The 24,289-nt window shown below is 50.0% G+C and overlaps 1 protein-coding gene across 3 annotated transcripts; it reads right to left on the bottom strand.

The window, feature by feature from the left end:
- Positions 1-232: 232 nt before the first annotated feature.
- On the bottom strand, positions 233-24,179 carry ODAD4 (outer dynein arm docking complex subunit 4). 3 transcript variants are annotated; one of them, XM_041726763.1, is made up of 12 exons: positions 23,960-24,179; positions 21,138-21,269; positions 20,752-20,902; positions 20,006-20,067; positions 19,565-19,730; positions 18,024-18,248; positions 17,637-17,844; positions 10,950-11,036; positions 9,293-9,489; positions 5,922-6,022; positions 3,287-3,371; positions 233-948 (listed from the first exon to the last, which is right to left on the bottom strand). In XM_041726763.1, the coding sequence occupies exons 1-12, from the start codon at positions 24,071-24,073 to the stop codon at positions 395-397; spliced, it is 2,082 nt and encodes a 693-aa protein (XP_041582697.1). In that variant the 5' UTR covers positions 24,074-24,179; the 3' UTR covers positions 233-394. The 3 variants fall into 3 exon arrangements, with proteins under 3 accessions (XP_041582697.1, XP_041582700.1, XP_041582699.1); XM_041726766.1 differs by lacking the exon at positions 23,960-24,179 and having other exon boundaries at positions 20,752-21,027; positions 21,138-21,248; XM_041726765.1 differs by lacking the exons at positions 3,287-3,371; positions 5,922-6,022.
- Between the last annotated feature and the right edge of the window lie 110 nt (positions 24,180-24,289).

Below are 24,289 nucleotides of genomic sequence, written 5' to 3'. Positions count from 1 at the left end.
CACACAGAGAGGCAGAGACATAGGCAGAAGGAGAAGCAGGCTCCCTGCAAGGAGCCTGATACAGGACTCAGTCCCAGGACCCCAGGACCACAACCTGAGCCAAAGGCAGACACTCAACCACTGAGCCACCCAGCTGCCGCTAAGGTCAGAGTTCTGCCTGGAATGTGGTACCCCCAACTGGCTCATCATTCTCGAGGACTCTTGTGAGGGCGGCAAAATGACAGACTCAAGGTTTGTAAGAGTGAAAGGTATCTATTTAAAGGGAAAACTAACAGAAAGAGGCCAAGGTGACCTGCAGAGCCCAGTCCACATGTCCTCCAATTAAACGCAAATCTTAGCTGGAAAGTCCAGTCAAATAAGCCCCCCGAGGCCCCTGGTCCTGAGGCCTGCTGCTTCATTCATCTTTCTGATCTTTTTCCATATCTTCACCATTTTCTGCTGTTGTCACTTCCACTGTTTCTCCCAGTTCTATTTTCTCTGCTTCTTCTGACTCTTTTTTGCTGGCTTCTGAAACCCTCCTCTCCAGTTCTTCTGATTCCCTTCTGCTTAATTCTCCTGAGGGTTTCTGGTCCAGCTCTGAAGGCCTCCTGTAAATTTCTCTTGATTCCATCCTGGTCACTCCTAAGGGCTTCCTGTCTGCCTCTCCCGCTCCTCCTTCACCCAGGTCTCTGGACACTGTCTTGGCAACGTCTCCTGAGTCTTGCCTGGTGGCTCCTGGCCCTGTTCTGAAAGAGCTGGCTTCCTGTACTTCTCTCTGCCTGTTTTCTTCTTGTTCGCTCACTGCGACCTTCAGAGTCTCCTGAGACAGTTCATCTTCTGTCTCTTTCTCACTCTCAGCTGGCTCTCGCTCCCAGTGCTTCACCACCTTCTCCAGCTCGTCCCTCCCTCTTTTCATGCTTTCCTTCTCCTTTGCTGCCACTCTCAGACTTTCTAATTCAGTGGCCTCTTCTGAAACACAAGAGAAAGGAAAGAAGAAGAAAAGTAAAACTTTGTCCATCTCTGGGTTTGGTGGCACCCCAACCCATGGGGGCCTGTGCTTCTGAGAGAGAGCATGTCTTTCCAAAAGCAGAGACAGGGAGTCATTGTTTCCTGAGCATCAGCCCTGTTCCAGGCATCAAGCAGGCTGCAGAGGTGATGCCGTGCAGTGGTCATGGAATTAACGGCATAGTGTCAGGGATTTGAGTTCATAGTCAAAGGACATGAAACTGATGACAGAGAAATCACAGCCAGTGGTGGCACTGCAGGTTGAATAAATGGCAGGGCCAGAATTTGAACCCAGGATGGTCTGCTCTCAGAGCACATTCTCTTTACCTATGAAAAATAACACAGGTGCTGGGAAACGACAGAGGGGTTCTTTTCTCCAGCATCCTCATTCGCCATTACTCTTTGTCTCTGGGAAGCACATTCATCATTTATTGGGAGGTTCCCGATCAAAATATGAGCAGCGTCTTAGCAGGAAGTTCAGCTGGAGAGCTATTTTTACCATCAAAAGGATCCTTGTTCCATGTTTTCATGAGCTACAGAGAAAAGTCACAGTGGCCTCCTGAGTCTCCCCTATACTCTCTTTTTGGAAGTCCCTGGTCTCTATGATGCCCACAGGGGCTCTAAATTCACAGCAGGGACAAGGCAACCATTTGGCGACGAAGACCTAGGCAATGCTGCCACCTGCCATTCTGGGAGGGAAGTGCCCAGCAGCTGCTGCAGCTGCGAGGCCTTCCCAGTGAGTTTTCAGGACACCTCCCCAGCACATAGCCTGCCAAGGGAATGGGGAGCCACGGTGAGCTTCTGCCCTTTCCTTGCTGTATCTCTTCACATCTCTTGCCTCCGTGGATCCCGAGAGCAGCTCTAAGGACATGGGAGCAGAGGCAGATTCCCTCCCTGAGGAGCTCCAGCCACCACGTGACAGGTGCTGGGTAAGAAAAGGCTGGCATCTGGCTGCTGGGATACCCAGAAACCTCACACCCAGTTTCCCTGCTGCTGCTGGCTGTGCCTGCATCAGAGAGGAGAGAGGACTTCAGCGTAGGCGCCTGGAGGGGGCGCTGTCCCCCAGGGAACACGGAGCCCAGGCCTCGCTGCCTTTCCATGCCTGGCTGCTGGAGGGTTACGCCAGAGCCCAGCACGCAGAAACTGTAGAACCAAGGTGGAAGCCCCAGTTCTAGGCCAGGCTGCCTGAGACTGGAAGCTTCTGTGGGACTTTTGCCTCTGTGTCCTCACCCAAAAAATCAGCAATCCTTATCAATACTTATTTCATAGTGTTCTTGGAGGAATCAGACAGGTCAGCATATATAAAGCCCTTAGAAGAGAGCTTGGCATAGAGGAGGCACTGAGTGGAGAACAGCCTCTCATCACCCCATCTCCTGGGGCCCATCCCCGCTGACTCCTGTGGGGCCTGGGGTCCTCCCAGCCACCTCCTTTTCCCATACCCTATCCTGGAGCTGGGTGGGACAGAGGGGTGTCAAAGGCTTCTTTACTCCCTGGAGGGTCAGATCATTGCATGCCCTACCCACACAGGCCGAGGAGAGCAGTAGCACCTAGCAGGGGACAATGTGGCTCCAAGTCAGACAGCCGTGTGGCCCAGACAGGTCACCCAACCTCACTCGGCCTCCACTGACCCCCAAAACCAGTACCTACCTTCTAGAGTGGTGAGGACTGAGCAAATCATTCCTATCTGATGCTCATCCTTGTGCCAAGTATGCAGGAAGAGCCCCCCAAAGTCTAAGTTACTGTCATCCTGCCACCATGTCTTTGTTCCTGCTGTTCTCTGCTGGAATGCCCTCCCTCTTCCACTCCGAGCCTGGAAAACCCTGGGGCATTTTTTGGAGGCTGAAGCAGATGATTCTTCCTCTTTGGAGCCTTCTGGATGGCCCCAGAGATAGCCAGAGTTCTCTGCTTGTGCTCTCAGAAGAGCCATTCCTCCCAGGCAGCAAGCAGTGCTCACACGCAAGGATCCCCTTTGCTGACAACTCAAATCTCCTGGCTTTGCCCCAGGGCTGTGGGCTCCTCTGAGGCAGGGGCCCCAAACCTCTGGTTTCCCCAAATCCCACACCTTCCCAGTGCATAACAAGTGCTTAATGAATATCTGATGAGCTAACTGGAGAAATACCGGAGTGGCTTCTCAGGGCAGTCAGCGTGGACTTGGACACCCGCCCAAGATGAGCTGGACCTCCTTCTGACCCAGGGGCGGGCTGGGACCTCAGGGCACCCTGCAGCCAGAATCCCAGCCCGGGATTGGAGGCGCTGCTGGGGAGTGCAGACAGGAACCCTGCAGCCACCTCTGGGTGCTCACCTCTCTCTCTCCTTTCTCTCAGCATCTCCCTGTAGTCAGTTTTCTTCAGCTCTTCAATGATGCCCTTGTTGGCATCGTCCAAGGCCTGTGGGTGGAGAAGCTGGTGACCTCTCCTAACCCGTGATGGCACCCACACCTTCCCTTTCTCCACCAGAGCCCCAACCCCAGAAGGCAGGGCTCTGCACCAGCCTTGCTGCCCTTCCAATTTGCCCAGGCTCCTCCCTGGACTTCTGGCCCGGGGTTAATTTATACTTAGGGACCTGGAATTAGCCACACTAGGAGGTAGGAGATACACAGCTGCAGCTAGGAGATACATGGGCCTCTTTGGGCTTAGGTATTTCAGAGTTGCCTTTTGTCTTCTCATTTTGGACTCTTTACTAGGAGCTTCTTTGGGCTCCAGCTATTGTGAAGCCCTTAAAGCACTCAGTGAGGCAGCCAGCCCTGGAGGGGACTTGGAAACCCACTGCTGGGTGGAACCGGGATGCTGGCCTGTCTCCCGGGAGCCCTGAGGTGTCTGCAGGTTCCCTGGCAGCCTGGGGCTCAGCCTGTGCGCCTGTTGTTCCAGGCAGAGCAGTGGTTAGCACTTGGGAACCATCCACAGAGAGACCACGGGGGCCTGGATGCTCTTGTGGGGTGTTGATCTGCCCCCAGTATACCTTCCCACCTGGAGCTGCCAGTCCAGGATGATGAGGTGGCAGGAACCTGGTCTCATGAGGGGCCCATAACAACAGGCACTTCTCACTGCCTCTCATTTTCAAAACTCTGCCCAGCCTTCAAGGTGACCCCAGACCTCTCTTGCTGAGAAAGCCCAGCCCTGCCTTGCCCACCGGGGGGCTCTTAGTCTTACACCTGTTGTACCTGGTCAGGGACAAGGGGTTATTTTAACCTTCCTGCTGACAGCAAGCTTCCTGTGGGCCAGGACCATAGCTGTCACTTTTGGGCTGGGCAGCTCAGAGCCAACCCGCGGTCAGCAAGTATTTACTGGGTTGAACTACCGAGCTGTCCCTCTCTGGTTGTTGGGTGATCACGCAGAAGGGCGTTAAGTGGGAGGGGTGGTGCGTATGAATGGAGGGGCAGCCACAGCACTTCAGTGAAGGACCGCTTTTCCACAGGAGGGCAAGGTGCACATTTGGGGAGCTGACCCCTCTCCTGAGGAAGAAGACAGCAGTCCCGACCCAAGCTGCCCTGGGACAGGTGAAAGGAGGGCACAGACGGCCACGTGGTAGAATCTCTCAGGAGCAATTTCCCCACCACAACAGGAGAGGGATGGCCTCACCAGGGTCCTCACAAACCATGAGCTCACATCCTAGAAAACAGAGTAGGTCAGGTCTCTCTGCCACTCCCAACCCTTCAGGTCTAGGCTGATCCACCAACTGTCTAGGGTCCTGTGGTCCTGCTCCATCTGCCATCATAAGCTGGCCCTTGCATCCAGGCCCAGGGTCTCTTTTTCTGCCTCCTGTAGACACCTCAGTGCCCATGGCTTCCTGTGCTTTCAGCGCGCTTGCCCCTTCTCAGCCTGGTCCTTCGTAGGCCAGCATGAGGCCCACCTAACTGGAGCGTCCTCAGCTGTCACTTCCCAGGGTCCCTGTTCTCTTTTCCAAGCACCTGCTGAACCTTCAGCCTGGTCCCTGAGGCCATGCCCCTTGTGGGGCTCCCTAGTTATTATGTCTGACCTCTCTTAATCACGGGGGGCAGGCTCCCCAAGGACTAGAGCCCTGCTTAGTTCACACCAGCAGACACTGACTGGGGTCCAGCTATGTGCTGATGGGAAGCTCTGGAATTTCAACATGGGGCAGCCTGGGGGGGTGCGTGGGAGGTGGGAGGCCAGGAGATTCACTCAAACTGCCTGTGCAACTGTAAAGTCAGCATGCTGCCCCTGCCGAGGGTATGTATCTGCCTGGAGCGGCTCTGGCAGCAGTAGCAAATCTGGTGCACCTGCAGGCTTGCCCTGGCTTCACCTCTGGTCTCTGCCTCCAGAAGCTAGGCCAGCAACTGTCCAACAGAAATTTCTGCCACCATGAGAACCTTCCAGATCTACACTCTCTGGAACCCACAAGCTACCTGCGGCTATGGGACAGCCACATTTCAAGTGGTTTGAAATGTGACTGTGGGACCGAGAAAGTGAATTTTCAATTTTATTTCCTTTTCATTCATTTGAATCTAAATAGCAGCATGTGGTGGCGGCTGTCTTGCTGAGTGCTCTAGCGCCTCCCTAGGCATGTGAGGGAGGCAGTCACACTGAATGTATTTCTTGTCTCCTAGAGGAGGCAGCATTTTCCGAAATGCAAGTCCTAACATCAATTGAAGAAGTTGCAACCAGCATTAAACAAAAGAAAAGAAAATGGAAACTATAGGAGAATATAACGGGAGATATCAGCATACAGAGTAAAGGTAAATATGTCTTGTAAAACTTCCATTTCTATTGTTTGTTTATCTCAAATAAAAATAGGTTATATTGGGTTGCCTTATAAACTGATAGCAATAGCCAGAGTGTGAAAGCCACTACCCCACCTAGAATGCGGCCTGCAGTTGGTGGGTAATAAATACCCGGGGACTGGCTGACTGACGGGCTGTGAGCCTGAGGACCCAGCCACCCCCTCCCCACAGCCAGTGCCCAGTGGGGTGGGCAGCTCACGCTGATGATGGCCTGCTGTGCCTCGTTGTTATGGACCAGCTTCGCTCTCTCCAGGGCCTTCTCAAAGTTGCTCACCGCGGACTCGAAGTCTCTCAGCTTGACTGGAGAGCAGGGAAAAGGTCACAGCACAGGGAGTTTGTGACACTATGTATTGCACAATGTGGCTGCCTGGCCCCTCCCAGGATCAGTTAGAAGCCCCAGGCCTCGGGCAGCAGTACTGAGCTGCCTAGCACCACCCTTTCCGTCACATTTCTGAGCCATCTCACCACTAAGGACCAGAACCTGGGAGCCTGAGTTTGGACAGCAAGCCATTCAGAGAGGCCAGAGAGGAAAGAAGGGTCTGGGGTAGGGCCTGTGCACACATCATATGTCTCCAGGGCAGGGAGACAATTCCATGTTGCCCCAATTTAAAATTGTTGCAGAAGTGGAAATCCAGGGGTGCCTGGATGGTTCAGTGGTTGAGCGTCACCTTTGGCTCAGGTCATGATCCCAGGGTCCTAGGATGGAGTCCTGCATCAGGCTCTCCATAGGGAGCCTGCTTCTCCCTCTACCTATGTCTCTGCCTCTCTCTGTGTCTCTCATGAATAAATAAATAAAATCTTTCTAAAAAGTGGAAACCACATATATATATATACATATTTTTATATATGTATATATATACACACATATTTGTATATATGTGTGTATATACACACACACACATATATACATATATATATATATATATATATATATATATATATTTTTTTTTTTTTTTTTCCATCCAGTGTGGGGCTGGAACTCATTACCCTGAGATCAAGCCTGAGCTGAGATCAAGAGTCAGATGCTGACTGAGCCACCCAGGTGCTCCTGGAAATCCATATTTTATTTAATTATTTCATTTTATTTATTTTAAAGATTTATTTATTTATTCATGAGAAACACACACACAGAGGCAGAGACACAGGCAGAGGGAGAAGCAGGCTCCATGCAGGGAGCCCGACACGGGACTCGACCCCCGGTCTCCAGGATCACGCCCTGGGCTGAAGGCAGGCACTAAACCACTGCGCCACCTGCGCTGCCCCCTATTTATTTTTTTAAAATAAGGATTTTATTTATTCATGAGAGACACAGAGAGAGAGGCAGAGGCATAGGCAGAGGGAAAAGCAGGCTCCCTGCGTGGAGTGAGGAGCCTGATGTGGGACTCAATCCCAGGACCCTGGATCACAACCCAAGCCAAAGGCAGACACTTAACCACTGTGCCACCCAGGCATCCTGACATCCATATTTTGAAACTGTTCATTCAAATTGCCCAAACATGCTGTGAAGGCCAAGAGAGATACCAAAGGGCTGGATGTGACTCACAGGCCAGCAGCTGGAATCTAGCCCCCACACTGGCACAAGCTGAACCCAGAGAGGAAGTGGCAGCTGTCGGAGCTCACTCACCCACCCACCTAGTTAGTGCTGGAGCTGGGACCTAATCATTGACTGGCTGACTGACTGCCCAAGGTGTCTGCCAAAGGTTTCTGAGCCTGAGTCGAGCCCTGTGTTGAGCTCAGTGCTCAGCATGGAATCTGCTAAAGTTTCCTCCTCCCCTAAAATAAATAAATAAGTAATTTTTAAATATTTATTTATTTATTTTAGAGAGAGAGAGAGAGTGCACAGTGGAGAGGGGCAGCAGGAGAGGGGGAGAGAAACTTTAGCAAATTCTGTGCTGAAAGCAGAGCCCGACACAGGGCTCAATCTCACGCCTCTGAGATCAGGACCTGAGCTGAAACCAAAAGTCGGACGCTTAACGGACTGTACCATCCAGGTGCTCCAATAAATCAATCTTAAAAAAAAAAGGAGCAGACTGAGGACAACATCGACCCTGAGGGGTACGTTGCATTTCCCTCTCAGCTTACTTGATGTCCTCCTAAGAAAAGGAAAGAGTTCTAGGGAAAGCACCAGTGTTCACAGCTTCCCCCAGTTTAAACTTCCAGTGGCTGTCTCTACTTGTGCTTTTAGGGAAGAATCTCTGATTTGTAAAGAGGCCCATGAAGCCCTTCGGATCTGGCCCCTCATCACCCTCCCCCATCCAGACCTTCAGGGCCCCCAGGGGCCTGGGCTGACACTGGCCTCCCTCAGCTTCTTAAATCCACCAAACTCCTCCCCACCTTCTACACACTGTTCCTTTGGCTGGAAAGCGCTGTCCTCAGCTTTTAGAATAGTTGGTGCCTTCTCATCCTTAAGGTTTCTTTTCTTTTCTTTTTTTTTAAGATTTATTTATTCATGAGAAACACAGAGAAAGAGAGGCAGAGACACAGGCAGAGGGAGAAGTAGGCTCCCTGCAGGGAGCCTGATGTGGGACTCAATTCCCAGACTCTGGGATCATGCCCTGAACAGCTGAGCCAGCAGGGTGTTCCGCATCCTTAAGGTTTCTACTTCAAAGCGACTTCCTCAGACATGAAGGCAGGAAATGGTTACCAATGGTTATCCCCACTGAATGCCCCACTTGGTGCCTCAAAAGTGCCAAGGAAGTATTTGTGCTAAGAATAATGAATGATGATGCCCTTGACTCCAGTCCCTGCCACATCGCCTCCCTCACTTGGGGTCCGCTGCACACTGGGGTCAGGGAACTGGGCTCTAGTCCCAGCCTCACTGCTTACTAACCTGTGGCCTCAGCAGTTTCCTTTTTTACTTTGTATTATGAAATATTTCAAATATACACAAATGTAGATGGAGTATAGCAAGCCCCTACTACTCATCATCCACCTTCAACAATTATCAAAATATCACCAACTCTGTTTCATCTATTCCTGCACACCCCTATCCCTTGCTGGGTTATTTTTTACAACTTTATTGAGAAAAATTTAGATATTATAACATGCACCATTTGTAAGTATACAATTCAGTGATTTTTAGTAACTTTATGGAGTTGTGCCATGATCCCCACAACCCAGTTTCAGAACATTTCCATCGTTCTGAAAAGGTCCCTCGTGTGACCTGGGGCAATCAGCTGAACCTCTCAGTGCCTTAGTTTCCTCACCTGCAAAATGAGGACAATCATACCTTCATCCTTAGCTCACACGGTAAGTAGGTGTAAGAATGCACATGGGAAGGGTACCAAGGCCAGAGGAAATGAGCATTGTTTTGATGATGACACAATGCTGTGCAGATCTGCAGCTGGGCTCCTCAGCAGCAGCTTCTGGGGTGTCCCAGGCTCTCGCTGAGCTTAGCTTAAAGAAGGTGTTTACCACACACTGGTTAAAATGGAAGGGTTGATCCTCCACTCTCAGAGTCCAAGTTCAGCTGGTGGGGGATGCACTGGGAGGGTAAAGGGTTCCCAGCCCTGGCATGTCAACTCAGCCTAAGGGCTGGGAAAGCAAGGGTAATCCTTCCAGAGCCCCTACCTTGTGCCTGTGCCACCAGAACGCTGGCGTTCAGCTGCCACTCGATGTCCCCTTCTTCCTCAGCACACTGCTGGGACTTCTCACCATAATGCTGGGCCTGCCAGGCCTGGTCAAGCTCCAAGTAGCAGCGGCCGATCTCATGGAACAACCAGGTCTTCTCCAGGGTGGTTTTTGCCAGAGGGATCTTCTCCTCCCACCTGGGAACATGAAAAACCAGGGTCAGTTCTTTCCACGCAAACCGTTTACTCGGCCACAGCGGGCCGAGGATTCTTAGCCGGTGGTGGAATAGAACCTGTTCTCCAACTACCAGTTCTTTCAGAATGGGGGCAGAGCCAATAAGCATTCAGATATTTTAAAACTACCAAAGCCATTTTGGTACATTTACAGATGGAATCTGATACCACAATTGAAAATAGTGTTTATAAACTTGCATTTCAAATAACATAAAAATAACATTGAAGAGTATCATTAAGTATATAGGAGATAAAAGCCACACAGGAAAGATGAGAATGGGAAAAATGAGACATCAATAAAGTGAGATTAGAGTTAGATCTAGTCTTTAGGTGGTGAAACTGAATAATTTTTCTGCTACTCTTCTGCATTTTCCAAATTAATATTCTAATAATAAGCATAAGTTTCTTTTATTTTCTTATAAAAAGAAACGAACGGGTAAGTGAATTCTTAAACTCATCTGTCTTTTGGCACATAGACACCAGGGGCCATCCTGAAAACCAAGTTATGTGGAACAGAAGGATCCCCATAAATGAGCCTAATCTGATCCAGCTCTGGGCACCCGGAGGACATTTGTTCTCGGTGCTATGTGAGTGGGCCCGCGGAGCCGGCCCTCCCAGTGCAGGCTTGGCCAGGTCAGGTCCTGCCCTGAGTCTCTCAGGGGCTGAGTTGTGCCACTGGAGCTGGTCACCAGCCCCAAGGTTGGATATCAAAAGTTCAGCAGTTGGGCCATCTGGACAGCTCAACCTTTCTTCCCAGTGACCCCATGACCACACGGACTCACAGAAGACCCTCAGAAGAGGTCCCCAAGGTCACTTAGTCTATCAGTTTCTAAACTTGCTCAAGGTAAGGAACATCTGGAGGGCTTGTTAAAAACAGGTTCCCAGGGCATCTGGGTGGCTCAGTCAGTTAAGTAAGCATCTGTCTTTGGCTTAGGTCATCATCTCAGGGTCCTGGGATTGAGCCTCACAGGGAGTCTGCTTCTTCCTCTCCCTCTGACCCTCCTCCCAACTGATGTGCTCTCTCTCTCTCTCTCAAACAAATAAATAAATAAAATCTTAAAAAAAGAAAGAAAGAAAGAAAGAAAGAAAGAAAGAAAGAAAGAAAGAAAGAAAGAAAAAAGCAGGTTCCTGTGCTCCAAACCAGACCTGGAAAATCAGAATTTCCAGTCAGAGATCCCAGTAATTCATGCACCTGTGCCCCTGTCCCTGGGAAATCGTAAGCAGAAGCAGGTTCTAGTCAATTTAACGGATGAGCCCCAGAGCCGATAAAGTGACTTGCCCATGGTCACCTAGCAGAGCCAAGAGCCAAACTCAGGTCTTCTGATGCCTCTTTGCCTGGCACACTGGCCCTAAGCTGGGAGTCCAGTGTAAGGGTGGGAAGTCCTGGCCCTAGGGTGGGGAAGGGGCAGTCCTTGGTCACTCACGTGTCAATGGCTTGCTGGAATTTCCCAACTCTGGCAAAAACCCTGCCAATGTTGTCAAGGGCTCTTGACTTAGCATCAGGAAGGTCACTGTGGGGAAGAAGCAGGATATGTTCACTAGAAATTGGCCATTCTAGGGGTACCTGGGTGGCTCACTTGGTTAAGTGTCCAACTCTTTAATTTTTTTTTTTAATTTTTTATTTATTTATGATAGTCACACAGAGAGAGAGAGAGGCAGAGATACAGGCAGAGGGAGAAGCAGGCTCCATGCACCGGGAGCCTGACGTGGGATTCGATCCGGGGTCTCCAGGATCGCGCCCTGGGCCAAAGGCAGGCGCGAAACCGCTGCGCCACCCAGGGATCCCAAGTGTCCAACTCTTAATCTCAGCTCAGGTCTTTTTTTTTTTTTTTTAATATTTATTTATTGAGGCACCTGGGTGGCTCAGCTGGTTAAGCATCTGCCTTCAACTCAGGTCATGATCCCAGCGTCCTGGGATCAAGGTCTGCATTGAGCTCCCTAGTCAGTGGAGAGTGCTTGTCCCTCTCTCTCTGCCCACCAGACTATGCTTGTGCATGCACACGCTCTCTCTCTCAAATAAATTTTTTAAGAATATTTATTTATTTGGGGGGAGGGGAGAGGCAGAGACAGAGAATCTTTCAAGCAGACTCCCCACTGAATGAGGAGCCAGAGGTAGGGCTCCATCCCACAACCCATGAGATCATGACCTGAGCTGAAACCAAGAGTCAGACACATAAACCAACTGAGCCACCCAGGTGCCCCTTGTCTCAGGTCTTGATCCATACTGGGCGTGGAGCCCACCTAAAAAGAAAAAAAGAAAGAAAAAGAAATTGGCTATTCTAGGTACTGTGGAAATTGAAGAGAGGCAAAGAGGGGCAGCCCGGGTGGCTCAGCGGTTTGGCACTGCCTTCAGCCCGGGGCGTGATCCTGGAGACCCGGGATCAAGTCCCACGACGGGCTCCCTGCATGGAGCCTGCTTCTCCCTCTGCCTGTGTCTCTGCACGCCCCACGCCCCCCCCCCCCCCGTCTCTAATAAATAAATGAAATCTTAAAAAAAAAAATGAAGAGAGGCAAAGACAGGAGCCTTGGCCTCAGTAGTCCAGTTGGAGGGATGATCCCCAGGATGGATAGCTGTGGCACAAAGACCCTCTCATGCCCTGTGGCATGAATGAACCCCATTGGAACCTTTCTGGAGAGCAACCATCCAAGAGTTTACAAACATGTCCCTTTGATGCACCAGTTCCTTTTCTAGGAATTTACCTTGAGAAGATAATGTGACAAGAACACTTGTTAAAGCATTGTTTTTAATAATAAACATTGGAGGGATCCCTGGGTGGCGCAGCAGTTTAGCGCCTGCCTTTGGCCCAGGGCGCGATCCTGGAAAACCGGGATCGAATCCCTCGTCGGGCTCCCGGTGCATGGAGCCTGCTTCTCCCTCTGCCTATGTCTCTGCCTCTCTCTCTCTCTCTCTCTCTCTGTGACTATCATAAATAAATAAAAATTTAAAAAAATAATAAACATTGGAAACAACCTCAATCAGTGACCCAGCACTGGCGATTTTTGTGTATGAAAAAAGTCCCTAACATATTAGGTTTAAAAAAGTTAGATTAGGGACACCTGCATGGCTCAGGAGTTGAGCATCTGCCTTTAGCTCAGGGCGTGATCCTGGTCCAGGGATTGAGTCCCACATCAGGCTCCCTGCATGGAGCCTGCTTCTCCCTCTCTCTATGTCTCTGCCTCTCTCTGTCTCTCATGAATAAATAAATAAAATCTTTTTTAAAAAGTCAGATTATAGGAGTATATACTACATCTGTTGCCCCATTTGTGCTAAAAATAATAATGCAGGCCTGAGGTATGATGCTGTGTTCCTCGCCTGACAGCAGAGGAGTGAATGGGATCATAAGGTGAACAGGGTAGAGTCCAAGTCTAGAAGGTGAAAAAGGCTAGAAGCAGATTCTCCTCAGAGCCTATGGAAGGAGCGTAGCCTTGCCAACACCTTGGTTCTGGCCCAGTGAAATTACCTTTAGACTTCTAACCTTCAGAACTAGAAGAGAATGAGTGTGGAGCATCTGGGTGGTGCAGGCAGTTAAGCATGTGACTCTTGCGTGTTAGTTCAGGTCAGGATCTCAGGGTTGGGAAATTGAGCCCCGTGTCAAGGTTCAAGCTCAGTGTGGAGTGTGCTCAGGATTCTCATTCGTCCCTTCTCCCTTTTCCTCTCCCAACTCACTTGCTTGTGCTCGCTCTCTCTCTCTCAAGTGAATACATAAAGTGTTTTAAAAAATGAACTTGGGTGGTTTTAACTCACACTGATCTGTTAAAAAATTCGTCTTCGGGATCCCTGGGTGGCTCAGAGGTTTAGCTCCTACCTTTGGCCCAGGGCATGATCCTGGAGTCCCAGGATCGAGTCCCAATAGGACTCCCTGCATGGAGCCTCCTTCTCCCTCTGCCTGTGTCTCTGCCTCTCTCTCTCTCTGTCTCTCATGAATAAATAAATAAAATCTTTAAAAAATAATTCATCCCCAACAAATTAAATAAGAAAATTGTGCCCCAATGCTCCCCCCTCCCCAGTATCTCCTTCCATTCTCTCCCTCCTCATCACCCCTCAAGGCCCTGCCACTCAGCGGGCTCCTAGGTCCCCCATGAAACTTTGCTTCTTGGACTCATTCTCCCCATCATGGCTGAATCTGCCTTTCAAATATGCAGGTCTCATCAAGCCATTCCCCTTCCCACAGAAACATGCACACAAATGTTGCTGTGCTTGATGGCAAAAGGGGGACAGTCTGAGTGTCCGCCCACAAGGATGTAGCTAAAGATATTACTATGCACACTGGAATGGCTTTGTCTGGAGCCATTTAAAGAATTAGACCCTTTCTGAGACAGATGCTTTTGGGTTTTGTTTTGTTTTGTTTAAAGATTTTATTTATTTATTTGAGAGAGAGAGAGAGAGCACAAACAGGAGGAGCGACAGGGGGAGAGGGAGAAGCAGGCTCCCCACTGAGCAGGGCTCTATCCCAGGACCCTGAGATCATGACCTGAGCTGAAGGCAGATGCTTAACTGACTGAGCCACCCAGGTGCCCAGAGACACGTGCTTTTTAAAAATTAAAAAATGAGTTGCTTTTAAGAACCCTAGGTATGTGCATATGTACATAAATGTATAGGTAAATACGCTGAAAAGGGGCCAAAGGACACATGTCAACATGGCCCCAGGTAAGTAAGTGGAGTGTGGTGTGAGGAGAGACTTCTAAGTTCTGCTCGAAGTGCAACAGAGTAACAGACCAAATACAACACTAACACTAGCACTTGTGTAAAATCGGACTCTTGGGCAGCCTGGGTGGCTCAGCGGTTTAGCGCCTTCAGCCCAGGGCCTGATCCTGGAGACCCGGGATCGAGTCCCACGTCGGGCTCCCTGCGTGGAGCCTGCTTCTCTCTCTGCCTGTGTCTCTGCCTCTCTCTCTCCTCTCTGTGTATTCTCATGAATAAATAAATAAAATCTTTAAAAAAAATAAAAAAAATAAAAACGGACTCTTCCTCCATTCGCAGTCCTCTCCAGCATAGGAACTAGACTGCCACTCCCCCCAGGTCTCACCTCCCCGCCCTGCATCTTCCATCTGTGCCACTTCTCTCCCTCCCCGTCTGTCCGCTTGGCTGACCTGTCCTCTCTGAAACCCTCTCAGCTCCCAGCAGGGCTCCCACCTGCCTCTCTCCTTGGACTACGGCCATACCGTGCACTTGCTGCTCTGACAGCACCTCTGATGGCAGCCTCCCCTTCTAGAGTGGCGCTCTGTATAGTGTGATGAATGAATAAGTTGTGATATGTTAATTCATTCATAATACTATGTAATAAGAAATAACAATAGCAATGAGAAAGCACGCAAACAAATCATCTAGAGTATCTGGAGTAAGAAAGGCTGGGGTGACCAGAGACACTGCTGAGACAAGCTGGGGTTTGAGCTGTGCTTTGAGGGCCAGCAGGCTTTGGTGGTGGGGGGTTGACATGCAGGGTGGGGGGGGCATGGCTGATTAGGATGAGGGAGTACCTGAACAGACAAACAAGACCAGAGGCCCGTTTATGGGTGGTAAAAAGGGACTAACATTGCCAAAGGAACACCTATGTTTATTTAGTCACTTGGCATGCATTTATTACATGCCCACTATTTGGAAGGTGCTGGAAAAAGAAAGATATAAGACAGTTCTTTCCAAAGTCCACAGTCTAATGGGGGATCTAGAATCCACATGGTGTGTAGAGAGGGATCACCAAGGTGGAGGCAGGGGGTGGATTTCTAAATCATGCTGGGGGGGGGGGGGGGCGTTACTTGGAACTTTCCTGAAGGTGACACATTGACAATTTGAAGGATGGGAAGGAGGGAGTTGATGAAGAAAGAGAAGGGAGTCCTGTTTAGGGGCTACAGGAATAGAGCCATAAGGTATTGGCTGGGGCACAGGATGACCAGGGGCCAGGAGAAGACAGGTCAGGAAGGGCAGCCTGAGCTGAGCAGAATCAGGAGCTGGAACTTTATCCCAATCCTACCACTGGACTTGTTTTGCACAGAAGGGCCAGCTGGGCTACAAGAAACCCAGGTTGGAGGAATCAGGCAAGAGTGAGAAGGATCTGGACTGAGTGGTGGGAGGGAAACAGAAAAGGACCTCAGAGACAAGGAGGAGGAGGCCCAGACAACATGCAGGCTGGCTGGGTGGAGCAGAGAGGGAGGGTTCTGGGAAGCTGCCCTGTCCCCTTCTTGATGACTGAAAGGCCAATAGGGCCATCCTCACAGATAAAGAACCCTGGAACAAGAGGTTTAGGAGGAAGATAGGGGGTTCCACTTTGGATACATTAAATTTAGGGTTTCTGTGGGACATCCAAGTGGAAATGCCTTGGAATCAGTTGGATATGCAGGCCTGGCGCTCGAGAGGGAGGTCTGCTGAGAAGTTAAGATTATAAGTGAGTCTAGGGCAGAGGAGATGGTTGCATCTGTGGTATTATATATACATATCTGATTTAATCCTCATAATCTCTAGGAGTAAGAGATGAGCAAACTGAGAAGACAAGCAATTTAATCAAATCCACACAGCTTCTGAGTGCCAAAGCTAGGAATCAAAGTCAGCTCTGTCTCCCAAGCCATTGCTTATTTTCTACTTCTGGACTGGCCAATATGTGATATTTCTGTTCAGTACAGCAAAGGCCAGTGAGAAGTGAACTGGGAATAGATAGCACATGGGGCTCAGGTGAGTGAGGAGAGGGCAGGGGGGTTTGAGAAATACAGTTTGAGGATGCCTGGGTGGCTTAGCTGTCTAAGCATATGACTCTTGATTTCAGCTCAGGTCATGATTTTGGGATTGTGAGATTGAGCCCTCCATCAGGCTCTGCACTCAGTGCAGAGTCTGCTTGAGATTGTTTCCCCCTCCTTTTCCCTCCTCTTCTGCTCCTCCCCTGACTCATGCTCATTTTTTCTCTCTCAAATAAATAAAATCAGAAAGAAAGAAAGAAAGAAAGATAGAAAGAAAGAAAGAAAGAAAGAAAAGAAAAGAAAAAAAAAGAAAGAAAAGAAAAGAAAAGAAAAGAAAAGAAAAGAAAAGAAAAGAAAAGAAAAGAAAAGAAAGACAATTTGATCCAAACAGAAGAGTGACGTGGAGGGCTGTGAAGTGGGTTCAGAGGGAGCCTCAAGTGCCAAGTGATGCCATGTACTTTTAACCTTCAGGCAATGAGAGACTGAGGCCTGTGTGTCAGCAGGGGAAGAAGAACTGCTGGGTGAAATGCATGCCTCTGGAGGTGACGCATGGGAGCCCCTGGGGGCAGGAGAGCCGAGACCTGACTGTGAATGGAAATGGAATGATGGGAAGTAGGGAGAGGCTCAGACTGTGGGGCAAGTGGAAACCAAGTGGAAGAAAGTTGTGGAAGGTTCCAAAGGTTAGAACCAGGATGCCTGGAAAGTGATGGGACCTTTGCCAGGGGCCCTCACGTCTGGGCGAGAGCTGACAGTTGGTATCAGTATTATTATGGATACCCAGCACCGTCCTGAGATCTGTACGTGCGCTTCTCCTGTCCTCTCTCTTCCGTTCTATCGGGAAGGGGCTATTGATAGGCTCACAGGACAAAGGAGACCTGGCTGGGAGAGGTGAAGTGCTTTGCCTGAGGTCCCTGGCTGTGAGGCACAATTTGGAAGCCCAGGGCAGTCTGACTCTAGAGCCCATGCTCCTGGTCAGCACCATTGTACCTGAGGCCCTGCTTCATCTGACCCCTGCCGTTGGGTCTGGCTTCCTCTTGGCCACTCTTCCCCTGGTAAAATGTCTTCATGATACTTCCCACAATTACCATTTATTAGCTATGTCATTCTCTTTGTTTTGCATCTGCGGGGAGATGACCCTTGTGTCTAGCCCCTGTTGTGTTCCCCCACTAGCACCATCTGGCAGGTCTGAGGTTGATGTATGCTTGTTGAGATGATTTGAAAATAGAAATATCCCCTCAGAACCAAACTTCTGGAAGCTTTTTGGTATTTGGGGGCCACTGCCTTCCTCCTTGTGGCAAAAAAGCTGACAAACTAGGTCTGCCCCATAGCCTCGGTCCTGGGAGCTCACCCACCAGCAGCCTTGGCAAAAGGTTGGCTTGGAGCCCCTGCCTGCTCATCTGTGGGCCCATGGGCCTCAGCCACTCGGAACTTCCCTGGGCACTCACTATTCCTTGGCGATCTCCAAGTCCTTTCTGTGGCTCTGTAGGGCTGCAACCATCTGCCCCAGCTCAATCTGGGCATTCCCTATGCAGCTGTACAAGTTTCCAACCAGCTCGTCCTTGTTGGGCACCTCCTCTTTATTCCATTCCAGCACTTTCTTCAGCACTTTCTCAGCTTTCTGAAGGCTCCCTTCAGCACTGCCACTGGTCAGCACTAGGAAGGGAAACGGGGTGGGGGGGGACTCGGTGGTGGGAGCAGCCTCCTCAGGCTGCTGGGAGAACCTGCCTCCCCCCCAGATATGACCCACAGGCCAGCGAAACCAGGGGTTTGGGCCCTGGTGTTGCTCTCCCACCACGTGGCAGGGGCCTCGCCCTCCTGAGAATGCTACCCACACATATCAATGTCCTCGAGGCTCTTGAGGATGTAGTGGGCTGTCTGTGAGGGACGGCGCTTGCGGTCCCGCAGCCACTTCTCTTGCATCAGCTTCCGGTCCCGCTCCCTGGCATAGATGGGCTTCTGCTGTCTCCAGAAGTTACTGCGGGTATCCAGGTAGTTGATGCCTGTCATGATGAGGTCCTCCACGGTCAGGCCATGCTTAATGGTGCCTTTGATCAGGTCTGGGAAGAATGGTATGAGGAGAAACTGACTAGAACTGGTGTCTAAGGGAGCCACCTCCTCTTGGCTGGGGATTCCTGCTGTGGGGTCCCCTGTGGGGCACTCTGCTTTGAGCTGAGGAGAGCAAGAGCCTGTAGATAGCAGAGTGGCTCTATGTGGATCCAGGCAAAGCTGGAGCCCCTCTTTCAGGCACCCCCATGGTGCAGAACTTATTGCATAGGCTTCTCATGGCAAGATATAAGGAGACAGCAACTGGCAGACAGCTGTCTGAAAGGACTCCAACCCTCAGGGCCCCCTTATTTCAGGTCATGTCCTCTGAGTATGAATGTACAACCTGGCCCCGGCTGCCAACGCCAAGGGATTCCCCAGGTGCCAAGTGGGCCAGTGTCAGCTGGGGGCTGGAGGCATGTGCCCAAGTCTGCCTGCCTGCCAGACTAGAGGTCAGAGTTGGCAACAAAACTGCAAGGCTTCTTAGGGTAATTTTCAGGCTACCTCTCCTCCATAGAAGCTCCTCTGGAGGAAGTGTCCAGGCCTCTTACAGAGATGTGCCAGCAGTAAAACTGCTCCTGAGACACAGGCCTGCAGGGAATCCTGCAGATGACCTCAGGAAGTCAGTTCTGGAGAAAAGGCATTCGATTCAAGGATGATCTCTGCTTAGGCTTATCAGCTAATGGCAGTATGCCTACCCTCCCACCTCATTTCAAGGCTCAGCCTATTTCCTGCCACCACCCCACAGTATGGTGGGAAAGAGCGTTAGGCTGGAGGTTAGGAAGCTGGCCTCTGGGGTCAGCTTCACCACGAACTTGCTTGGCATCTTGGACTAGTTGTTCCCCAGTCAGGGTCTCTCTTGCCTTATCTATAAAAGGAGGGATTAGACCAGATGAGATTTTGGAACATTCTAGGACTAGTATCACAGGATTCCCCTTTTAGCACATCCCAGCTAGATTCCTTTGCCCTTTCTACAAATTGAAGACCCAGGGGATACCCCCTCTAAGGACCAAAGTGGTAAAGGAACTCCAATCTCTAGGGTTCCCTCCCAGGGGTACCATAGTGCTAAGGGCACTGGTTCTGAAATTGGACATCCTAGATTCAAACCCAAAAGCCCTGTTACTGTTTACCGATATGTGACCTTGGGTGCGTTACTTCATCTTTCTGCACCAGAGTTTCTTCATCTGTAAATGAGAATACTAGGAAAACCTGTCCACAGGAGCATGACGGCTAGGGTTACATGACAGGCTCCATCTCCAGCTCACATTTAAGCATCTGCCCCAGATTTCCTTTGCCCCAAGCTCCCTGTTGCAAACAAAGCATCTGAAACCTTCATCCAATAGGAGCTTCTCCAGATACTCCTTGTCCACGTAGAGCTCGCCCAGGAGCTGGCGGACAATCTTCTCACTCTTGAGCGAGCCCTTCCTCTTGGACTCTCTCTTGGGGTGATGTAAGAGTTGTCTCATGGGATGAGGCTTCTGCTGGGCTTTCATACTCTGGGAAGATGGAGCAATACCCAATAGAGCCTCAACAAGGAGCACAGAGTGCCCAGACATGGCCCCAGAGTCTGTGATCCCAGACATCTCCTCCAGGAGCTTTCTGGGGATCAACAACCATGGAGTGTGTCTGGTTTGGGAGCTAGACTCCTAAGACCCCTGTGGAGCTGGGGCAGCCGTGGGGTTCTGCTGCCCCATGATGGGATGCCCATGATGGGCAGGAGCTGACTGCCCCCAGGTAAGAAGGCCATTGAGACCTCAGGTAAGATCCTTACCTCAGCCTGCTTGCTTAAGAAGGAAAGGTTCCCTTTGTTCTCTAGTTTAATTGAAGAAGGACCTGCAAGAAAAGAAGCTGGGGCTCAGCTATGCTAGGCCCTCAGGCATGACCTATTATACATTTTTATGTAGAAATGGCTGCCTTTGGGGGGTGGGGGTGGTAGAGGTTGAGGCAAAGATGGGTCTGAGCAGGAATAATACTCTCCAAAGAGCCAGGCAAGCCTTCCTAGCCCAAGGCATGGCAGCCAGATTTCCAAACAAAGGCAGTCCCTGAGCACTGGGGGAGCTCCCCATTCCCAGCTATTTCCACACTCTGCCACCCACAGCAGCAACTCGTATTCTCCTCCCTCCTCTCCCTACCACTAAACCAATGGGTAAGGCTGGTCCTGGGTTGCATACATGGTAAAAAAGGAAGCCAGGTACTAGGGAAGACAAGACTCAAGACCCCATTCTACCCTATGAAACCAGGCCAAGGGCAGGCCTAGTGTGAACAGCCTTTGCATCTGGCTTAGAGAACCAGAAGTTGCAGAACTGAGCTCAGTGGATCAGGGCCTGTTCTCTGGATAAACAGTTCCCAATCTTCAACAAAATCAGCAGCAACCAAAAAACAAAAAAAATCATCAGCAACCAAATCCAATCATGAGATTCCCTGCAGGCCTGGTGGTGGCTGCTCACTCATTGTACCTTCAAGCCTAAGGATTCCAAGAGCCTCCCTGATAAGGGCATAGGTCTGATGGTTACTCACTTCCTACTGAGTTGTTGATGGCTTCCTGGGCTTTCTGAATTCCAACTTTGAATTCTCGGTCAGGCCGCAGCTTGTAGCCTCGATGATAGAACACCAGGGCAAACTCAAAGTCTCCCATGGTGTACAGGGTCTCAGCCTTTTGTAAAATCCCCTGAAATGGGAGGATGTCAAATTGAAGTAGCAGACAAGGCCTTATAGGACTTAGTTGTGGTGGAACAGAGGGTCCTGGGTGGAAGATAAGGTGGGGATACAGAGGCAGGTAGCTAGGTAGGTGACCTAGTGAGAGAAAAAGGCATCAAACCTTAAGCACTCTGGCTGGTTCTCCAGCTTCTTCTAATCAGAGTCTATGACAGGCAACGGCAGTGGTGAAGGCCAGATGGAGTTACCTTGCAGAAAGTCGGGTCACCCTGAAGTGAAGCCTCAGCATCCTTCAAGGATTGCTCCAGCTCTCCCATCTTCAGGAAGCACTTGGATCGGGCAACCAGGCAGTTCTTATCTCCATTCTGAAGGTGAAGAGCCTAAGAAAGGAACCACCCACCCAGGTTGACAGGCACCAGGCAGCACAAGGTGGGAGCTTGATCGGAAAGAGCACCCAAACCCTCTTGCCAGAATTTTTTTTTTTCTTAAAGATTTTATTTATTTATTCATGAGAGACACAGAGAGAGGCAGAGGAAGAAGCAGGCTCCATGCAGGGAGCCCGATACGGGACTCAATCCCGGGTCTCCAGGATCACACCCTGGGCTGAAGGCAGTGCTAAACCACTAAGCCACCCGGGCTGCCCTCTTGCCAGAATTTCAAGGGGACTCCTCCTCAAGGCCAGCAAACAGGTCTCTGGATCCTTCCAGACACTGATCTTTGCTCAAACTGATTGTCTGTATGTAGCTCATCTTGAACAAGTTCAAATCACTAGCTATTGTGAAAGGCACTGGTGAGATGTGTGAATACGCCACTCTGTGGACTTAACCACATTTCACCAGATGTCTGGGGTTCCTCCAGCCTGCTCAAGCAATAGAAGCTTAGGAATTTTAGTGTGGACTAAATTCAACCACAACACTCAAAATACGTTTCAGAGGCTGAGCATTCTGAAGGCTAACAAAATAGATTTTAGGACATCTGTAACTTGAATCATCCACTCCCCTAACTCTCTTTTTATATAGCTTATTGAGAATGAATCATTATTTCAGGAGATTAAGATGAAAATGCTGGCAAAATCAAAACTGTAATTCGGGCAGTAAAGAGGGAATGGAACACTTCTGCTCCCCATGTCCCCTCTTCTGTTTGAAACCATCATTGGAGGGGTACCTGGTAGCTCAGTCAGTTAAGTGTCTGCCTCTTAATTTCAGCTCAGGTTATGATCTCAGGGTGGAGAGATGGAGCCCCCAGGTGGGGTAGGGCTCTGCACTCATTGAAGAGTCTACTCCTCTCTTTCTCCCTCTTCCTCTGCTCCCCCCACTTCCCCACCCCCACAACTGAGCATACATGCACACGTACACACACACTCTCTCTCTAAAAATAAGCAAACGGGGATCTCTGGGTGGCTCAGCCGTTTAGCGCCTGCCTTTGGCCCAGGGTGTGATCCTGGGGTCCCGGGATCAAGTCCCACATTGGGCTCCCTGCATGGAGCCTGCTTCTCCCTCTGCCTGTGTCTCTGCCTCTCTTTCTGTGTCTCTCATGAATAAATAAGTGAAATCTTTTTTTTTTTTAAGATTTTATTTATTTATTCATGAGAGACACACACAGAGAGAGAAGGCAGAGACACAGGCAGAGGGAGAAGCAGGCTCCATGCAAGGAGCCCGACGTGGGACTCGATCCCGGGTCTCCAGGATCATACCCCAGGCTGCAGGCGGTGCTAAACCGCTGCGCCACCAGGGCTGCACAGTAAGTGTAATCTTTTTAAAAAATAATAAAAATTAAAAAATAAAAATAAGTAAATAAATAAATCTTAAAAAGAAAAGAAAAAAATCATCATTGGAGCTGTGATGTATCGTTCTTCTTGAGGTATCAAACTGCACTCATACCTATCTAAGACCTTTCTACTTTTCCAGGAAGAGGAAGTAACTACTGGCTTTTGTGGAAGGTGTCTACTTCTCTCACTCAAAGCTATTTCCCCTCAGGGTGTTCTTTTCTCTCTGCCTGAGGGCTTTTGAATTCAACAGCTGACCCATCTGGCCAACCATTGGGGTTTTGGGGTGTGATTGATGATTGAAAGGGACAAAGACTTTGGGTAGCAGTGGAGAAGGTTGATGTTAGGAGGAATCTTGGGACTGGTAAGAGGGCTATCCTACCACTTCTTCTAGAACAAGAAGTGGGCTATTCGTTGTAAAAGAAATTGTGGTAAGAACATCGAATAGCTTGGGGTGCCTGGGTATTGTAGTTGGTTGAGTGTCTGACTCTTGGTTTTGGCTCAGGTCGTGATCTCAGGGTCTTGAGATTGAGCCCCCAGTGGGACTCCACACTCAGGATGGAGTCTGCTTGGGACTCTCTCTCTCTCCCCCTTGCCCGCTGCGCATGCTCTCTCTCTCTCAATAAACAAAACTTTAAAAAAAAAAATAACATCTAGTAGCTTGTGAGAGAGTTTGTATGGTGGTTAACACCTCAGTACTGGAAATCTGAGTGTCTGGATTAAAATCCTTTCTCTTGCCAGTTCAGTGATGTCGGGTATTTACTCAACTTCTATATCAGTTTCCTCATCTATAAAATGGAGTAATAACAGAACCTCCCTAGGCCTGTAACTGCCCTTAGCAGCGGTGTGCCTAATATCTGAAAACAGCGCTTAATCCCCACAGGGTGGGGTTGAGCAATTAGTACTATGATGTACAATAATGTTATTTACTCGTCATCATCTGTGAGCAACTGCGTGCTTGAGATTTCACCACTTGTGCATGCAGCCTCGAAGCCAATTTCCCAGCCAATGATGGGAAATTAAGGCTGCTCTGTGGAAAGAAACCAGTCACAAGACATTTATGTAAAAAAAAAAAAAAAAAGGGCAGAAGTCACTGTTAATGGAGAGAATGGTTATTAACAGTCAGGCAGGAGGCAGGTGGGAAATGGTAGAAAATGGCCAAGCATGACAGGAGTTGATGGCAGTGCGTCAATCAGGAACAAATGAATAATAGAAACAGTAGGGTCCTCCAGGTACCTGGGGACCTCAGTGTGATCAGGCATCGGAAGTGGTGATGGGTGACTGGGAGGTTCAGGACCGACTCACGTTACTGAAGCTGTGGGCGGCTTTAGAGAACTCTCCGCACAGATACAGCCGCTCGCCCTCCGCCATGTACGAGGGAAAGGTGCTTCGCAAGCTGTCGGCTTCTGGGTCCGACATGGTGGCTGGATTCGGTGACGCTGAAGTAGAAAAAGGGAGGAAGAGAAGCCGGAGAACCTCGGTGCGGCTTGTAGAAGCCTGTCGCTTAGCAACCGGGCGGCGCAGAGATGCTTCCGGCCCCTCCCCTCGCTCCTGGGGGCGGGAGTCCCGGGTCCGTCGGCCGCCTGCGTGCGCATGCGCCTGCCGGGCAGCCCCGGGGCGACGGCGTGATAGCCG

The sequence above is a fragment of the Vulpes lagopus genome, chromosome 12 (assembly GCF_018345385.1).
Source record: "Vulpes lagopus strain Blue_001 chromosome 12, ASM1834538v1, whole genome shotgun sequence".
NCBI lineage: Eukaryota > Metazoa > Chordata > Mammalia > Carnivora > Canidae > Vulpes > Vulpes lagopus.
Note: the sequence above shows the minus strand (reverse complement) of the source record. Positions and strands in the feature narration are given on the sequence as shown.